The sequence below is a fragment of the Pleurodeles waltl genome, chromosome 5, assembly GCF_031143425.1.
Source record: "Pleurodeles waltl isolate 20211129_DDA chromosome 5, aPleWal1.hap1.20221129, whole genome shotgun sequence".
Taxonomy (NCBI): Eukaryota; Metazoa; Chordata; class Amphibia; order Caudata; family Salamandridae; genus Pleurodeles; species Pleurodeles waltl.
Genome location: NC_090444.1, coordinates 624047874 through 624067591, shown reverse-complemented (window position 1 = coordinate 624067591; position 19718 = coordinate 624047874). Strand labels below are relative to the sequence as shown.

The window sequence follows — 19718 nt, the reverse complement described above, 5'->3', positions numbered from 1 at the left end:
ACAGCCACTAACCTGTTATATATAGTCAAAGTTTTCAGTAATATAAACCTGAGCTCAACCCCTGGTAGCTATGGCTCTGAGTAGACAGGTTTAACGTAAAGAAAATGTGTAAAGAATTTAGAAACACCAAAAGAGTTAAAAAGCCACAAAATCGATAACAAAAAAACTCACATTTAAATTTATAAAAATAGGAAAACTTTTAATAAACAAAATGAAAGCAAATTCTCAACAATCTAATAAGGAGAGTCAGTGATATGAATTTTAGAAAATGTAAGGTAAAATGCAACAAGAAAAAGTAAAGTACCAATGATGGTCTATGGTCATGGTTGACCGGGATCTAGGATTGATTTCAGACCACATGCGAAGGGTTGGCTACACTAAGCAGATACACCTCAGTCAGAGATTTTGATTTGGGATGTTGGGCCAGCTGTACAAAGCTTTTTCCCTGTCGCAAACAGGGCAATTCTGCTAATTGGCCCATTTGCGAATGCAAAAAGACTTTTTAGAATGTACAAAGCACTACTTGCGATTCAGTAACCTCTTACTGAATCGTAAATTGGGTTTGCAATGTGATATTAGGAAGGTGCGTCTTTAGAGCGTCCCTTCCTGCTACGAATCACATTGGTATGTGTGAATGTTTAGCAAACAACATGATGTTGCAAAACATTCACAATTTACAGCCAACTTCAAGTTGGTGGTAATCCATTTGCAAATGGTAAGGGTTCCCTAAGGGACTCCTTCCCCTTTGTGAATGTTTGTAAAATAATTTTTTAAAGAGTAGGCAGAAGCCTTATGGGCCTCTGCTTCCTCTTAAAAAATTAAAAGAAAACATTAAAGTTTTTTAAAACAAATCCTGTTTTCCTTTGATGAAAATGGGCTGCTTTTTAAAAAAAAACTTTTTTATTTAAAAGGAATCACAAACATTGTGGTCTACTGCCAGTAGGGCACCATTCATGTGATTTTAGCAATTCTCAATGGGTCGCAAACCAAAACCTATCTCATTAATATTCATGAGGTAGGTCTGTTTGACACTCACTGGGAATCGCAAAATGTATCAAAGACGCATTTGTACATTGGTGTTTGCAATTACCAAATAGCAAATCGCAAAAATGTACTAATTGGTAATTGCAAACAATTACCTTTGTATATGTGGCCCCTACATTTGAAATGGATGTTGAAATCCTCCAGTGGGGCAAGTATACAGGCTGTAACCAATGAGGGGTTCCACAGGGCTGGATACTTTGTTGCTGAGGGCCAGCTGAAACAGATTTGCTGCTTCAGAGACCCTCCAAGCAGGTCAGCCTAGCAAAGTTGCAGCTTGGGCAGATCGGCTCGGATGGTTGGTACTGTACTCCGGCAACTGAAAGTCAGGATTTTTCTCAGTCCCACAGCTTTTCAGGAGTTGTAAGAGAAGTCCAGTTAGACAGAGCCAAGTGTTCCACAACCTCAGGGACAGCTCTTGGGGGGAGTCAAGACTTGCTACAACAGAAGCAACCAGCAGGGTCCAGTCAGGTCCAGCTGCAACTGGACAGATGGGCACTTCAAGAAAAAGGCTTCTTGCAGCTTGTTGGAGCTCTGTAGCAACATGTGGGGGGGGGGGGATCAGTGAACTGACCCTTGTATTCCACCTGTTTGTGGGAGCAGGTCCAATCCTTCACGTCTCCTCCGAGATCTCAAGCAGCAGGTGCAGTGCTTCTCCTGTTCTTCCACAGCTACAGGAAGTGTTCTGAGGATTGTGTCTTGAGGTGCTGTATTTATGGTGGGCACTAGCTAGTGAATGGGGGTGACTCCCAGGTCCTCCCTAAATAATAGGGTAAAAGTTAAAACGTTTCAAGGAGTAACCTGCCTCACTTGTGCAGCACTTTCTGTTTGCTCTGCTGTAAACAATCCCACCATGCACTTTACTCTCAAAATCCAAAATGTAGTACCCTGTTCTACTTTGTGCAGAGCCTGTGTGTTCACCCAAGGGTGAGGCCAGGGAAATGAGAAGTCCCCTTTTCATTGGCCACTCAAACACATCCCTGGTAGTAGGTCTAATCCTACTGGATTTAGGGCCGGGCCAGCCTGCTTTGGGGGCGGGGTTGCTTTCTCCAGATCTCACCTAACATTTACTTGTGAAAGTACAGCCCTTTGTAATGCTAATGAAAGTCCTGCGTCCAAAGTAACTGATGTTCTTACAAGGCGAAAAAACACCCAGCAACACCCTGGTTATTGTCTCTGCTTCGGGAGCAGTTTTCATACCTTATTAAAGTCAAGCACCGGCTGAGCAGCTGCTGGAGAGCAAATGCAAATTAGCCCCCAGGAGCTCCTGGCAGGGGAAAGATAATTTTCTAAAACTCACTTATCCAAAATATATTTTAAAAAGCTTTTTAACCATTAAATTGTTTTTTAACAAATATTACAAAATAGTGGTCGAACTACTACAGTGGAAGTAGTTGTTTGGTGGTAAACACTGTAGGGACATGTTAACCTTATATTTCTAAGTGCCCCAGTTTTAAATACCATGCAGCTTAGCTTGGGGTATATGCGGCCTACAGAAGGTGACTTATTAAAATCCAAAACAAACATTTTGCCCTTGTCAAAAAGATCATTTTTACAGAGTGGGCTTCACGTTTAAACTGAAGCAGCACCCCTACAATGGTAGGGCTAGAGTCATGTTTGCCCTGTGACATTATTGATTGGCACAATAAGTACTGCAGTCTACAGGTGACATTTAACTTCCCAGGCCATGGGCGTATTTCTGCACCATATAATATGGCCTTATTGGAAAGTTAAATAAGCCAATTAGGAGTTAGCCAATGTAACCATGTTTTAGGGGTCACGGCACATGTACTTGGGTCTGGGCAGTAGTATCCCAGTACACACAGCAAAAAAGACAGCAGCATCAGTGTGCCAAACAAATGTGGGCGACCACACACAATGGGGCATTTTGCCACAAGAGGGATTTTTTGACCATGGAGATATTCCTTTCCCTCAACCTCCATTAATTGTGGGGGGCTTTTTTCCCTTTCCCAACCTTTGAAAGCACTTCTTCGTCTTCTTTAAAAGCATTTTTACCTGTTGTACACCATGACTAAGGCCATAAAATATGTGTGCAAACCTAAACTAAAAATATCATGCCTTTGCTTTACAAGGTGTGGGGGCCACGTGGGCGTGGCCTGGCGCTCATGGAGTGAGCAGCCTTGAGAGGGAGCTCCTGCCCGGGACCTCCGAAAACAGCCCATCCTGCCTGCTTTGCCAGGTGCACCATAGATGGCATTTGGCACCTAAGAGGGCTTGGGGTGCGGGGACTCGAGAGCCAGGAGAAACACAGCCCCAGGAGCAGAGGTATCGGGACTCGGTAGGCGGCGGCTGATTCGAGGGCCCGCCGCCTGACCCTAAAATGGCAGTAGCGATGCCCTGAGGGGAGATATCCCTCTTCAGGTGAACCTGAACAGCAAGGGCATCCGGGGAAGAGGTGAGGCTGCCCCGACACTGCTGAGGCTGAAGGACCTCGAAGTTAAAGGGAGCACAACAGGGGAAAGGAGACAGCGAAGAGCCTGACCCCAAAATGGCAGCTGCACCGGAGCGGCGCCTTATAACTGCGGGGCCTGGGCTAGTTGGAGAGTAGAGGCTGAGGCTAAACGTGAGCTAAGACCAGAGGTGCACAACACGACCAATTTAAAAGCATTAACAAGACTTTGTCACTGCGAAGGGCCCTGGGGACCGATGGGGCTGTGACGGAGCGAGGTGAGAGCAGCTGGTGCTCGAGCGAACCAAGGGGAACTTGCAAGACGTGCCCCCCTCCTCTACCTACCCCTGGGATCATCCAGAAGAGAGCCCTGTGGACTGGCGGACGCTGGTACATTGCCTTGGATCTGGGGGGGGCTGGGGCGGAAACGAGTATCTGACTGAGATGAGAGCTCCGTGGTGCCTTACCTGAGGGTAGCACAAAGAGGCGTACAGCGCAGCACCTCCAAACGACGCTGGCTTAGAGCAGCCAGAGACGCAGACTTAAGCATAGCACCCTCCTATCCAGCTCAAGATGGGCAAAATTGGGAAGAAAAAGGACGCAATAGGGGAGACAGAGACACAACGGGCGGTGCACCACCCAACCCAGCAGAAGCACCGTACACCGACGGGAGCAAAGACTTAACTGAAAGCCCATCGTTAGTTGACATCATGCAGGCAATCACTAACTGCAGGGAGAGTCTCGAGACAAAGATTGATTCACTGGCGGTCGATCTGGGCCTGCTCCGAGAGGACCAGCGTTGCCTAGCGGAGAGAGTAACGACGACGGAGAGGACGCTAGATGCCATCAGCCCTGGGTTGGCAGCGGCGGAGGGTCGCATAACTAAATTAGAGAAGCAAACAGAAATCCCTGTGGCTCGAGCCGAAGATGCGGAAAACAGATCCAGAAGAAACAATATCCGCATCATAGGTCTTCCTGAAAAAGTTGGACAGAGTAATCTTCCTGAGTTCTTGGAGCACTGGATAGCTGAAGCTGTTGCGCCAGAGGGTCTTTCGCACTTTTTCGCACTGGAAAGGGCGCACAGGGTCCCTGATGGGGCTCCCCCCCTGGGGCCGCGCCGCGCCCAGTAATAGTCCAATTACTGCATTACAAAGATCGGGATCATATACTGGCCCAGGCCAGGAAAACTGGAGAGACACGACTCGAAAACTCATTGATTCGTATCTTCCCTGATTTCTCAAGAGAGGTGCAGAGACGAAGGGCAACATATTTGGATATTAAGAAATGCATCCAGCAACTGAATGTCTCTTACGCAATGCTCTTTCCTGCAACTCTGAGGGTAGCGGATGGCAGGGGAGCGCGATTCTTCCATACACCGGAGGAGGCGAGTGTAGGAAGTTGGCTCTGTATATACTATTTCAAAGTAAGAAATAGTGTGCACAGAGTACAAGGGTTTCCCTTAGAGGTAAGATAGTGGCAAAAAGAGATAATTCTAATGCTCTATTTTGTGGTAGTGTGGTCGAGCAGTAGGCTTATCAGAGGGTAGTGTTAAGCATTTGTTGTACACACACAGGCAATAAATGAGGAACACACACTCAAAGACTTACTCCAGGCCAATAGGTTTTTATATTGAAAAATATATTTTCTTAGTTTAGTTTAAGAACCACAGGTTCAAGATTTACAAGTAATACTTCAAATGAAAGGTATTTCACTAAGGTATTCTAGGAACTTTGAATAATCACAATAGCATGTACAGTTTTGACAAAAATGGCAATAAGCTATTTTAAAAGTAGACACCGTGCAAAAATCAACAGTTCCTGGGGAGGTAAGTATTTGTTAAGTTCACAGGTAAGTAAAGCACTTACAGTTCAAAGTTGAGTCCAAGGTAGCCCACGGTTCAAGGCAACCCCAAAGTTACCACACTAGCAGCTCAGGGCCGGTCAGGTGCAGAGGTCAAAGAGGTGCCCAAAACACATAGGCTTCAATGGAAACAGGGGTGCCCCGGTTCCAGTCTGCCATCAGGTAAGTACCCGCGTCCTCGGAGGGCAGACCAGGGGGGTTTTGTAGGGCACCGGGGGAGACACAAGCAGGCACAGAAAGTACACCCTCAGCGGCACAGGGACGGCCGGGTGCAGAGTGCAAACAGGCGTCGGGTTTTGTGTAGAAAGCAATGGGGGTCTCTTCAACAATGCAGGCAGGCACAGGGGGGGCTCCTCGGGTAGCCACCACCTGGGCTACGTAGAGGGTCGCCTGGGGGTCGCTCCTGCACTGTAGTTCGGTTCCTTCAGGTCCTGGGGGCTGCGGGTGCAGTGTTGGTTCCAGGCGTCGGGTCCCTTGTTACAGGCAGTCACGGTGAGGGGGAGCCTCTGGATATCCTCTGCAGGCATCGCTGTGGGGGCTCAACTCTGGCTACTCACGGGCTCGCAGTTGCCGGAGAATCCTCCCTGTAGTGTTAGTTTTCCGCAGGTCGAGCCGGGGGCGTCGGGTGCAGAGTGGAATATCTCACGCTTCCGGCGGGAAACGTGGAGTCTTTAAAGTTACTTCTTTGTTGCAGAAAGTTGCAGTTTGTTGAACATGGCCGCTGTTCTCAGGAGTTTCTTGGTCCTTTGGATGCAGGGCAGTCCTCTGAGGCTTCAGAGGTCGCTGGTCCCTGTTGGATGCTTCGCTGTTGCAGTTTTCGTCGAAGTAGGGAGACAGGCCGGTGGGGCTGGGGCCGAATCAGTTGTTGTCTCCGTCTTCACTGCAGGGCTTCAGGTCAGCAGTCCTTCTTCTTCTTTAGGTTGCAGGAATCTGATTTACAGGGATCTGGGGTGCCTCTAAATACTGAATTTAGGGGTGTGTTTAGGTCTGGGAGGGCAGTAGCCAATGGCTACTGTCCTTGAGGGTGGCTACTCCCTCTTTGTGCCTCCTCCCTGTGGGGAGGGGGGCACATTCCGAATCCTATTGGGGGAATCCTCCAAAATCAAGATGGAGGATTTCTAAAGGCAGGGGTCACCTCAGCTCAGGACACCTTAGGGGCTGTCCTGACTGGTGGGTGACTCCTACTTGTTTTTCTCATTATCTCCCCTGGACTTGCCGCCAAAAGTGGGGGCTGTGTCCAGGGGCGGGCATCTCCACTAGCTGGAGTGCCCTGGGGCATTGTAACATGAAGCCTGAGCCTTTGAGGCTCACTGCTAGGTGTTACAGTTCCTGCAGGGGGGAGGTGTTAAGCACCTCCACCCAGAGCAGGCTTTTGTTTCTGTTCTCAGAGAGAACAAAGGCTCTCACCCCAGGGGGTCAGAAACTCATCTCTCAGCAGCAGGCTGGCACAGTCCAGTCAGTCCTGCACTGAAGGATTGGGTAAAATACAGGGGGCATCTTTAAGATGCCCTCTGTGTGCATTTTTTAATAAATCAAACACTGCCATCAGTGTGGGTTTATTATTCTGAGAAGTTTGATACCAAACTTCCCAGTATTCAGTGTACCCATTATGGAGCTGTGGAGTTCGTTTTTGACAAACTCCCAGACCATATACTTAATATGGCCACACTGTACTTACAATGTCTAAGAATAGACTTTGACACTGTAGGGGCATATTGCTCATGCAGCTATGCCCTCACCTGTGGTATAGTGCACCCTGCCTTAGGGCTCTAAGGCCTGCTAGAGGGGTGTCTTGCCTATGCCACAGGCAGTATTTTGTGGGCATGGCATCCTGAGGGGGATGCCATGTCGACTTTGCCTTTTTCTCCCCACCAACACACACAATCTACAGTGGCAGTGTGCATGTGTTAGGTGAGGGGACCCTTAGGGTGGCACAACATATGCTGCAGCCCTTAAGGACCTTCCATGGTCACTGGGCCCTTGGTACCACTGGTACCTTTTACAAGGGACTTATCTGTGTGCCAGGGGTGTGCCAATTGTGGAAACAATGGTACATTTTAGGTGAAAGAAACACTGGTGCTGGGGCCTGGTTAGCAGGGTCCCAGCACACTTCTCAGTCAAGTCAGCATCAGTATCAGGCAAAAAGTGGGGGTAACTGCAACAGGGAACCATTTCCTTACAGCGAGAGACTGGCTGGAGACTCGAGGAGACCCATCGGTGAGAGGAGTACTTGGGAACCCAGACCCCGCAGCAGACATCGGAACACAAAAGACCATAGACGAAGTACCGTGGCCTCCACGCAAGAGGAGGCTCAAGCAGAGAGAACCCGAGCTGCGATGGCAGTGGCCTCGTTTAGTCAAGGGGGGGCAGCCCACGCTTGACCGGAACGACGAGAGGTACCGGAGGATCGGACTCCGATGCGGAATCGGCAGGATCGAATGCGACAAGCCTGGAACTTCCAGAAGTGACACCAGGAACATCAGACTGCATTACATGACTGCCGGCCCCGGCTCCTGCACTCCATGCTACAGGCCCGTAATTTAATTTGAACTTATATTTACACCTCGAAAATCACAACTTCTACGACTCCAGAGGCATGCAGTAAGGTATTTAAAATAACCCTGGGCCTAGGGCTCAACTCCTTGGCTGGCTCGGGAGATCTTACCTACCTGCCCACCTTGAATTAACTCATGTTTGACACAGTTTGGATGGTGAAATGTTCCGCCTCCTGTCCTGGGGAACGGGAGTTGAGGGTGTTCTGGTTGTTTAATGAGGGAAATGTTTTCAGCTTTACCTGTGATAAGACAGTTTCCGAGAGAAGCACTGGTCTAGGTCGCCTGGTTGCAGAGCGGTGGTATGGGGTGGGTTGGACAATATTCTCCTACAATGGCTGAACCGCAGGGATATAAGATAATCTCCTGGAATATTAGAGGGATGCAGAAGAGGGACACACATAGTTATGTTGCAGGATACCCACTTGACGGCCGCTGAGGGTGCAGCTCTGCAAAGGAGGAGATGGAGGGGCCAGCTGGTTTACACTACTTACCCTGATATGGATTAGGGCGGGGGTTCCGCTCCAGGTCACTAACACGCTAATAGACGCTGACGGACGATATGTATTGGTCGCTGGCCGATTGGGTGGACAAGACATAACACTGGTCAATGTCTACGCCCCTAACTTAGACCAGGGTGCATTTCTCAATAAATTAACAGCCACACTAGCACCACACATGGTGCACTCGGTACTGATTGGGGGGGAGTTCAATTGTGTCGCGAACCCTGATATAGACAGGTCCCACCCTCTGCTGAAGGAATCACCGGTTAATATGCTTGCTAGAAGATTCACAGCCTGGCAGGCAGAATGGCACCTGGTAGACATATGGAGAACTTTGAACCAGGGGACTAGGGAGTATTCCTATTATTCTGCTTCCCATGATCTTCATGTGCGGCTAGACACCTTCCTATGCACCCCAGGGGTGAGCATACAGGCGCGCAGTATAGAATATTTGGGGAAAACCGTTTCTGATCACAACCCGCTCTTAATACACTTGGCATGGGCTTGAGCTCTCACATGCATCCCCACCTGGAAGCTCAAACCCGATTCGCTGATGGACCCCGCTTTCCGAGAGCAGATCAGGGGCCACATAACCAACTACTTTGAGGATCTCGAGCCCACTGCCCCTTCGCCGCTGATACTCTGGGAGGCATTGAAGGTAGTGGTGCATGGTCGTTGCATGGCTGCTTCTATAGGCATTAGGGGGTCCTTGTTGAGGGATATTGTGGCTGCAGAAAATGAACTCAGATCGCTAGAGAAACTCTCGCCGAATCAGCTGGAGCAGCGTGAGGAAGAGCAAGCGGCCAGAGAGAGAGTGGCGGAGTATACCGAAACACTAAGATACTTTGATTATAGGCAGTACACCGCAAGGGCCCATTCCGACAGGGATAAAACAGGGGCGATGCTGGCATGGATAGCTAACCCCGCCAAGAGGGGGACACAAATAATGGAGATAACTGCTCCAAGCGGTGAAAAGCTCTATCGTCAAGATGACATCAACTTGTATTTCCGCAACTATTACTCTGCCCTCTACACTAGCATGTCCCAAGGGCTGGAAGAGGAGATGCAAGATTTTTTATCGCCACTGACGACCCGCTACTTGACCAAGGAGGAGCAGGAAACCCTGGGCGGGGATATCGAGGAATCGGAGGTCGGAACTGCAATTGCGGGCCTAGCCCGCGCGAAGACCCCCAGAACGGATTGCCTGCCTATCGAGTTCTACGCAGCTTACGCACAGACACTTACCCCTAGGCTGGCGAAGCTGTATAACGAAACACGAGCGACGGACATCTACCGAACTCGACGGGAGAAGCATTAATAGTACCGCTGGTCAAACCAGGCAAACCTCCTGATGAAGGAGGGGCATATAGGCCCCTTTCCATGCTTAACACAGATTACAAAATAATGAGCCGAGTACTAGCAACAAGATTACTGCCATTCATGACAAGGCTGGTCCACCCGGATCAGGCGGGCTTTATCCCTACTAGGGGCACTGCCCAGAATGTTCTCCGGCTACTGTCCTTTATGGAATCAGCAGCCTCCACGGACCTAGGATCCATGGTCCTTGCCATAGATATAGAAAAAGCATTTGATAGCCTGCAATGGGAATATCTATACACGGTCCTAGCTCATATGGGCCTCGTGGAAGGCTTTATTAAATGGTCGCGGTTGGTCTACACAGACCCCAAGGCTAGGGTTAGGATGGGAACATCTATCTCGACACAATACCCAATTGGCAGGGGCACCAGACAGGGATACCCGCTGTCGCCCCTCCTGTTCGCTCTGGCAATAGAGCCGCTAGCCACACAGGCCAGAACCGCTGCCTGGTATCGGGGTCTGGAAAAGGACGGTCGGCGACATGTGATCGCTCTCTATGCCGATGACCTCCTCTTATTTCTACAAAACACTGGCCCGGAAGGAGAGGGGGCGCAGATACTACTAGCACGCTTCAAACAGATATCAGGGTTACGGGTCAATTGGCAAAAGTCTTTCCTATTCCCGATGGTAGCGGGGACTGAGCTGCTTACAGAGCTGGATGGAGTGACTTGGGAACTGCGATGCATCACCTACCTGGGGGTGATAATATTTCACTCCCAACCGAACATTCTAGATGGCAACATTTGAAGGGCAATGGGGGCACTGCGGTCGAGCTTTGGTTTTTGGGGATCGCTCCAGTTGTCGGTGGCTGGACGGGTCTCCCTCCTAAAGATGGTGGCGTTACCCCGAGTGCTGTACTATTTTGCAGCATTACCGCTCTGGGTGCCGCATGCCATGTTCAGAGAATTGGATTTGGCGATAATTGCATTTATTGGGGGGGCAGATGAAGAGTTGCACTGGCGACACTAAAAAAGACCCCGCACGGGGGCAGCCTGGCAATACCCGATTTCGAGACCTATTATCTAGCAGCACAGCTGCAATGGTTAGCGAGATGGGTGGGGGACAGAGGAGCTGGAGAAAATGTGGAGGGCCTGGAGGCTCCCCCTGCTGCTGAGCTGGCTAGAATCCTTTTTAATACCACAGGTAGAGGACTGACGATGCCTCTGGAGCCTTCTATTATCCAAAGATATTGGAGACGCTCCCTTCGAAGGGCAGGACTACACACTCCGTACTCTCCTGACATGCCACTATCCTGGCTCCGCCGGCTGCCTGGAGTGGGAGAGAGGGGAGGCCTACTCATATGGGAAGAGACAGGAGTCACGCGAATAGGGGAGGTATTTAGGGAGGGCAATCTATTACCCTTTGAAGATTTTCACCAAGAACATGACCTCCCGCAGGGTCACTTCCTACTGCACCGTGCGCTCACCAGGTCAGTTGGACGGCATTGGGCGAGGGGAGCTGTTGAAACCCCGCAACACGGCCTTAGCAATTACTTACTGACAACAGGCTGCACGAATAAGGCAGTCACAAGAATTTATAGGGCGATTAGGGCAGAAGAGGAGATCCCCCTGACAGACGTGAAACAGAAATGGGAGCATGATTTAGGGATGCAGATACCGGACGCAGACTGGGAACGCATCCTAGAAAGAGCACCCGGGGTTTCCAGAAACGCTCGATTTCAGCTCATACAGTTCTATGTGCTCCAAAGGGCCTCCCTCACCACACTCAGATTACGAGATCACTTTGGCGTGAGGAGGCAAAATGTCCCCGCTGCGACATAGTGGCGGCAGATCTTCTCCATATGCTTTGGTCCTGTTCCCGGCTGGAATCCTATTGGGACGCGGTGGTAGGGGAGGTGGCTAATGTTATTGAGACCAAGATTGCCCGCACACCAGTTAGATGCATACTCCACTGGTTTCCTCACACTCCCAAGAATAAGGCCACTAGCAGATTCCAAGACCTCACGTTTATCCTAGCCAAAAGGGAGATAATGAGAAACTGGAAGGCCTCAGGGGGACCACGACTACGAGATTGGCACAGAGAGCTCAGGAAATAGGCAGAAAGTGAGGGAGCGGTGCTCTACACGGAGCTAAGGAGGGGCAGGGGTCCCCAGAGATGAAAGAGGCTTGGGATCAGATAGTCATAGCGCTGCAGGAGGAGCACTCAGACCCGAGTGGGAACGCCCCCATATAGTCCAACATACCCAAAAACCGATACCTCTACAGAGCTTAGGAGACACAGGGGGTCATTCCGACCCTGGCGGTCCATGACCGCCAGGGCCGGGGACCGCGGAAGCACCGCCAACAGGCTGGCGGTGCTTCCTGGGCCATTCTGACCGCGGCGGTAAAGCCGCGGTCAGAAAAGGGCAACCGGCGATTTCCCGCCGGTTTACCTCTGGCCCAAGGAATCCGCCATGGTGGCGCTGCTTGCAGCACCGCCATGGGGATTACGACCCCCTTCCCGCCATCCTGGTCCTGGCGGTAAATACCGCCAGGAACAGGATGGCGGGAACGGGTGTCGTGGGGCCCCTGGGGGCCCCTGCACTGCCCATGCCACTGGCATAGGCAGTGCAGGGGCCCCCTCACATGGCCCCAGCATGATTTTCAGTGTAAAGCAGACACTGAAAATCGTGACGGGTGCCACTGCACCCGTTGCACACTAGCAACTCCGCCGGCTCCATTCGGAGCCGGCTTCATCGTTGCTGGTCCGGCGGGCGGCCTTTTGGCGGTCGCCCGCCGGCCCAGCGGGAAAGCCAGAATGGCCACCGCGGCGATCATTCGGCGGTAACCGCATGGCGGGCGGCTACCGCCGCCCGCCGCAGTTGGAATGACCGCCACAGTGCCCAGCGCATACTAAAGAATAAAATAATCGGGAAAACGCCCATGCCGTGCAAGACAGAGCAGGACCAATATGACCAGACAGACCATATCATTATCATAGGTTGATAGCTGAGGGGGGGGGGATTAGCAGCATGCAGCCCGAGCGGCATATAATCTCACCTGATAAGCAATTTCTCAACTGACAGCAGCACTATGACCCTAATAATGACTGAATATCCATACATCAGACGAGCGAACGAGATCAGCCTGACACTCAAACTGGTCGCTGAACGATCAATATTAGAGAAGCAAATAGCGATAGATGAACACTGATATTAACGAGCAAGGAGGTTAGTATTGGGTATGTCAATGGTACCTAATAGAATTGGGTCGCTATAAGCATTGATGACTGGAGAAATGTAACACCACAGTCAACCACGCTCGTAAATAGCTGCACTGTTTATTGCAGATCATTGTCAATAAAATTTGTTTAAAAAAAAAAAATACAAGGTGTGGGGGCCACACTAGAAAGATTTGTAAAGTCCAGTAGTAGGATTGGAACGTCTGAGGTTGTACATGAGAAATGTTTCAAAATGTTCTGTAATATAGTGGATATATTTGTAATTTATATTGATGCAGGCTAACTGATGTTTACTGTTACCCAGCTCATTTTATTGATTTAAAAAAGATGTCTGTCTGTTTGGACCCACCCGGATTCAAATCTGTGACCATGAGGTCAAACATAGGTTTCTCAGGCGGAAGCATCAATCAGTCCACTGCGCAGCCAGACTTAGACAACAAACTTTAATCAATATTTTTTGGATAGGGTTAGTGCCCTTCAGGTATTGATTCTGTTGGTTTATGTTGTTTTAATATTGATGGTTTCATGAGTTGATGTTGTCTTAAGTTACTCCCTTACATTATACAGTCCAGTGGGCCTACTCACCCTAGAATTATTGATTAAGTGTTCTTCATGAAACATTTCTCTTTTCTTCCCCAGTGAACTGGACTACCATGATGCTGCCACAATCAATGAAAGGTGCCAGAAAATCTGTGATCAGTGGGACAGACTTGGGACGTTGACTCAGAAGAGGAGAGAATCACTGGAGGTAGAACTGTTTACCAGAAGAAGCTTAACAATAAATACTTGCCTTCCTCGTTGATAGTTACATTTGGTTCCTAAATCACTTTCACCAACAACTTTCAGTCTGTGACCTCCAGCCTAAAATTCAGTTTTCCTATGATTCAGCACATATGCCCACCTTAAGGCATGTTGCTCTACCAACAATATTTGAGCCCACATTAATTAGGGTTTCTCCTCACCCCTTTGCATTTTTCCTTGCACTTCTAAAAATGGCCTTTGAAGCACCACCACTACCCTTGCAACTGGTCCCAGCAGTGAGTGCTATTCATTTAATATTTTTGACACTCCCACTTGCCAATATTTCATAGGGGGCACAACATATTTTGCTATAATCTGCCTTCTCCCAGTTGGTAAGCATCCCTGGGCTAAGGTTTCCTCAACCAAACACTTTATGGAATTATTGTTCTCATACTCTTTAGCAGGCTTAGCATTTTGTTCAGGCTGGTTACGTTGTCCTCACTAAAACCCTGCTGGTTGCATGTCAGAATATCGAGTACCACAATACCGTCCTACAGGAATATCAACAGTAGAATATCAAGTATCAATATATCATCAAGGAAATTATATGTAGGTAAGTGTAGGTATAATATTCTGCGCTTCACATCAAGCTCCCTTGAACATATACATATACTTACCTTGAAGATGTGTAGGACTTCACAGTAAGCAGCTCTGCAGCTAAGAATAGTAAATCTTCATGCGTCTATATATACGAACATCAAATATATCCAATAGTTAATATCTCTGCAGGGTAATATTAACTCCTCGATATTCTGATATAACACCAATGTCCCACATGCTGGGCTACACAAAGCATAATGTTAAGATGAATGGGTGGGTAGGACTTGTAGAAGATTATTGACAATGATAACAGCTCACCAGAACTTGCTGGAAGTCTACTATGTTCTCAAATGTGTTAGTCACAGAAGACACATACAGTGAAACGCTTAAGGTGCTGTCATTTTGGTACATTTAGAAATATACTTTTGCAAGACAAGTCCACATCAGCTTGTCTCATAGACACTTAATGATTGTTTGCGAAGCACAAGAGGAATTTCAAATGTATAGTTCCTTCTTGACTTCCTGAGGGTCTAGAGTAGACAGTCATCTAAAGAAGTCTGTTTTGTGTAAAGAATAGATGTTACAACCGTGTAACCACAGTGAAGGCAGGGCTTACTTTCATTAAAACCCTCCATCTCCACAGCTGACTATGTGATGAGGGGATAAAGGAGGGAAAGGAAAGGGTGTGGGGGTTTTACTTTCCACACCTACTGTAGGTGCCTTTGAGAGGGTAGAATGGGTTGTGTAATGAAAGCACTCCCAGTCCTTCTAGCATATCTGCTCTCTCTTCCTCTTGATCCCATCTCATCCTTTGGACACCTGTCGACTCCCGAGCTCTGTTTGTATATCATGAGCTCATTGGCCATCAAACATACCAACATTATTTTTTTTGTCTTCAGTAAATGTGGATGGACTGCTTTGTGCATGAACGGTCACGAGGTAAAGAGGTGTTAGGAGAGTGCAGTAAATCTCAGTCCATCCTGTGCTCATGCTTTCTGAATTAATGTTTGCTTTTAATACTTCAGGTCTTTGGCACCCTCGGCTCCTCAGTAATGACTGCATGACTAGATGCCATTGAAAAGTAGTCCTTTCTCACCTGGCCTGTGAGTGAGAAAGACTGTCCACAGTTTCACCTCAGTTGTGGCTTTCAGACGTCTGAGTACTGGTTATGCTAACAACATCTGGCTGGCGCTTAAAATGCCACCAGTCTAGGCTTTTGGATCCTCATAAAAGCTTTTATGAGTCACAGATAGTCCTCGCTTCTGAGAAGGATTGGACTTTGAGAAGACTAAAAATGATTAAACCCCATAAAACTTCGCCTGCATACGGAATTAACTGTAATATTCTTACTCATGATTAACACTGGTAGCGACTTCTACAGCTATCTTCAGCCAGACTTAAGAAAGCACAACAACTTCCTCATATTTGAGGCAAAGAAAGAATAGAAAATGAACAATGTTAGGCTGCCTAATATAGGATAATATAAATGGAAAACTAACATGTAAGGAACGAAACGTGGGCAGGTGCAAGTTTCAATCAAAGTATAATCACATGATTATTATGCAAAAACAACCAAGTGCATTTATCTCAGGGCCGGACTGGCCGCAGAGGGCATTTTCCCAGTGGGCTGGAAGATTGGAAGCCGGTTTTTAGTCATTGGGGCCGGTTTTGCCACAGTGCTGCAATATTGGCCATCAGTAACAAAAGAACAAAAGCAGCAGTGCCTCGTCTCACCAATTACTTGCCCCCCTCCCTCCCCTACACCCCCTACCCCCTCGACCGGGCGGGTCCAACAAAATTGCCAGGACTGCTTTGGGTTCCCAGTTGGGCCCTGATGTAACTGAAAGTAAAAAATAATAGTAGTACAATACAAGTGGATTAGTAAAATAGTTAAAACTTCATCTCACATATGGTATCATTCATAGATTTGTCACTGAAGGACTGACAACCAGTTATTTGCGAGCACACTAATTGTTATTATACCTTAACCAACGTAAAACTGCTGTATATTTTGATGCACATGTTATATGCTTATATTCCTGCTAATGTGGAGTTGAACTGTAGTGAGCCTGTTTCCATTCTATTCAGAGGGCAGAGAAGCTGCTGGAAACTATTGACCAGCTCCACCTGGAGTTTGCCAAGAGGGCGGCCCCCTTCAACAACTGGATGGAAGGTGCCATGGAGGACTTACAAGACATGTTTATTGTTCACAGCATAGAGGAAGTCCAGGTAATGAACTCCTTAGCACAGCCGTTTTGTAACTCCAACCATGAAAGGGTACTGCAGAGCTTAACCTAGACGAATCTCGTGTTTGATGTTCATTGGCTACTGGCAGGTCCTGGGTCCCTTACAGTAGGGGAGTTTTGAGTTTTTTTCTGAAAACATTGTAGTTTTTCTCCTTTTCATGACATGAAGAAACCTTGTTAATTTCTGTGGACCGTTGTATTACAAAAAGTGACCAGCTGTCTGCCCTCATATTCTGTGGGTTCCTTATGTTTTACAGGTTGAATTATTTTTTCAAAGGATTTGTGGTCTGTCTTTGCTTTATTTTTGTGCGCTGTAAACAGTTTGAATGCATTTTGAGATTTCCAGTGCGTAGCAAGCATACCAAAAGCAGCGACATAATGGGGGCCCCTACAGCCGCTGGGGTGCAGGGTGGCCCTCAAACTTTCAGGGCCCCCACAAACCCTTCAGAGATGCCCCATTCCATCCAAGGCCAATGAATATCATCTGTGAGGTATGGGAGACTAGGGGCAGATGCTCTGTTCACGGTCTGAAGGGGACCCCATAATTTTATGTTACGACAGAAAGGCCCCAAACATATCTACACACTCTGCCCTCGTGCCTTTCTTAAGGTCTATACATCAATCGCAATAGTTCTCACCCCATATACCCATCTCTCACCTAGAGTCTTAATTTAAAGGTGCCGCTTATACAAGTCAGCCGTCACCTAGAACTTAGCTCTAAAAAACTGGTCCAATTCAGTAATAGAAAACATTATGTATTTTCCAGAGTAACAGGAACATGCCTAGCAGATCCTCTTTACATAGCAACAAGGCGCATCTCGTAGGAGGGTATCGCACCCAAACTATCAACTCACAGAAATATTGTGCCCTAAACATCGTGTGCAAGATTATTGCCCCATCTGAGTTAACTTTCTGTAAACGATATTCATTGCTCGATATTCCTATCAGCAGATATTTTTGCTAACCGGTTCCTGGTTTACGTGGTTATGTAGACACTGTATGAGCCGAGTGGCATGGGAAGGACATTATAAAGACTCAATTTACATATCTGTGCTCAAATCTAGTGTATGAGAAGCTAAGAGGTGTTGGCTACGAACTCACAACGCAGACTAAAGGAACAATGAGTTGTGGACATATATTTGCTTTTGTGGACAATAAGTCCGGGGAGGGATGGCGCTTCCGTAAGATGAGGAAAGGCATCCGCCAAGTACCACCTCTGAATGGTGATGCAAAGTTTCTACCAAAGGCCCGAACCGTGATGCTTTTTCAGTTAAAGGTGATCATCTAACAACAAGTAGAAAATCCAAGAAACATTTGTGTCTAACAAAACAGAAATGTAACATTTCTTCTCGTCTCAACGGATAGTAAAGTGCACGTTTCAAACTGGGTAAATTTGTGAAAACAATTGCAGATTTAAAAAAAAAAAAATTCTTCCACAATTAAAAAACAAAACTTTCAAATGTTCAGTTATAAATCAACTTTTTTCATCTTTGCATTTGTCGAAGGATAAGGCAGGAGACGTAACCAAAGTCCATATTGTTTTTGTGAAACCGCATACATGTTTATGAACATTTGTCATTGGGGACATACTTTAGAAGTGCCCTAAGAGACGCTAGACGTTTGCATCTGTTTTCTGCACCCCAAGGCATTTTCACATTACAGAAGGGGCTACAGATGTTTGACAACCCCTCCTGTAATACACATCGTGCAGGTGTACGTTTCATCCCTGCCCATTCTCAAGTAGCAATCAGTCATTATCATGGGTGTGTGGCCCATGAAACGTGGGATACCAGAGTTACACTGCGTGTGCATCGCATACGAAGTGGCAGTGATCAGTACACCTTTAAGGATGTCTCTTCTTGGGAGTGGGCTTGGCAGTGCTAGGGATCCACCAGGCATATCCCTCAGGCAGGTGTCGCCATCCACTGTTCCCGCCTGTGGGGAGCTTCCTGACCCCACTGAAAATCAGGCCAGTTTCCCTGAAGTGAAAGTCGGACCGACTGATTGAAACTACGGACCCGTGTTTCACTGCTGATCGGTCCCCACTGCAGTTGTGAGGTTGTGCCTGCATTCACCCTTGCACTGGCGACACCACATTTTACTGAAATTATATGTGTAATATACTCACATAGAGACGTTTTCAGCCAACACTCTTGATCCGTTGGTCTGTTATTGTGTTATTCACATTTATCTTCTGCCTACTACAGCATGGGGAAGGTTGTCAGACCACGTCAGGCATTTGCCAACTTCACTGTGAGTGACGGTATTCTGTTCTTTAAGAAGGAGAACATAGGCACACAAAGAGTTCCGATAAGTACTAGGAACTACTATTGGCAATGTGTGCTTTTTGATACCACAAAATATAATTTTGCTTTTAGGCTATTGTTTTTTTAAGAATAATAAGGGCCAGGCAGCTTCCCAACAATACATTTTTGCAGAACTGTGGCAAAAAATATAAGCACTGACAAAGCTAAAAGCCTGGTGGGCAATGACAGGCTTTGCTAGTGCTTATTTTTGTTGGAATTCAGCATAGCCATGCTCTGTGGCAGGCACACTCAGTAATGGTGGTCCCAGCACAGGACATGGCCATGTGCTGAAGTAGTGAAATATGCAACCCAAGGTGCAATTTACACGTTTTAACCATGGAAATGTTTGTGAAACACATTAATTTACACGTGGGTCAGACCTTAATTTTAATAGGAATAACTAGCTCTAATGTCCATGAATCTATGGGAATCATCTCCATTTTTTGAGTTATTAATTGTATTTTCTTTTAACTTTTCCATGTAGAGTTTGATCACAGCCCATGAACAGTTTAAATCCACTTTGCCGGAGGCGGAGGGCGAGAGACAGGCCATCCTATCAATCCAAGCTGAGGTGGAGAAGGTTATCCAGAGTTATAGCATCAGGATCACCTCTACCAACCCTTACACCAACCTCACAGTGGAAGAAATCCGCATAAAATGGGACAAGGTAAATCTTTGTTAACAGCCTAAAAGAAGAGCACACTTAGTGCTTTTCTGAATTCATCCATTAAATTTGCATATGTGCAGACTTGGCTGTGTTTACATAAAATAGATTCTGCACACGACAACTGCATTACCTACATACCTGTATCTGGGACATTACTTTCCAAGCCCCAGACACTGCAGCACCTGCAGCTGGGACATTACTACACAAGCCCCAGCTACTTTAGTACCTACTTCTT

General features: G+C 47.5%; 1 protein-coding gene across 1 annotated transcript in view; it reads left to right on the top strand.

Moving 5' to 3' along the window:
* Positions 1-19718, top strand: part of ACTN2 (actinin alpha 2) — a 274880-nt gene that overhangs the window by 211897 nt on the left and 43265 nt on the right. Inside the window, exons 13-15 of the mRNA XM_069234482.1 lie at positions 13563-13671; positions 16353-16493; positions 19301-19483. Coding sequence (XP_069090583.1) covers positions 13563-13671; positions 16353-16493; positions 19301-19483 — 433 coding nt within the window. The remainder of the gene's footprint in view (positions 1-13562; positions 13672-16352; positions 16494-19300; positions 19484-19718) is intronic.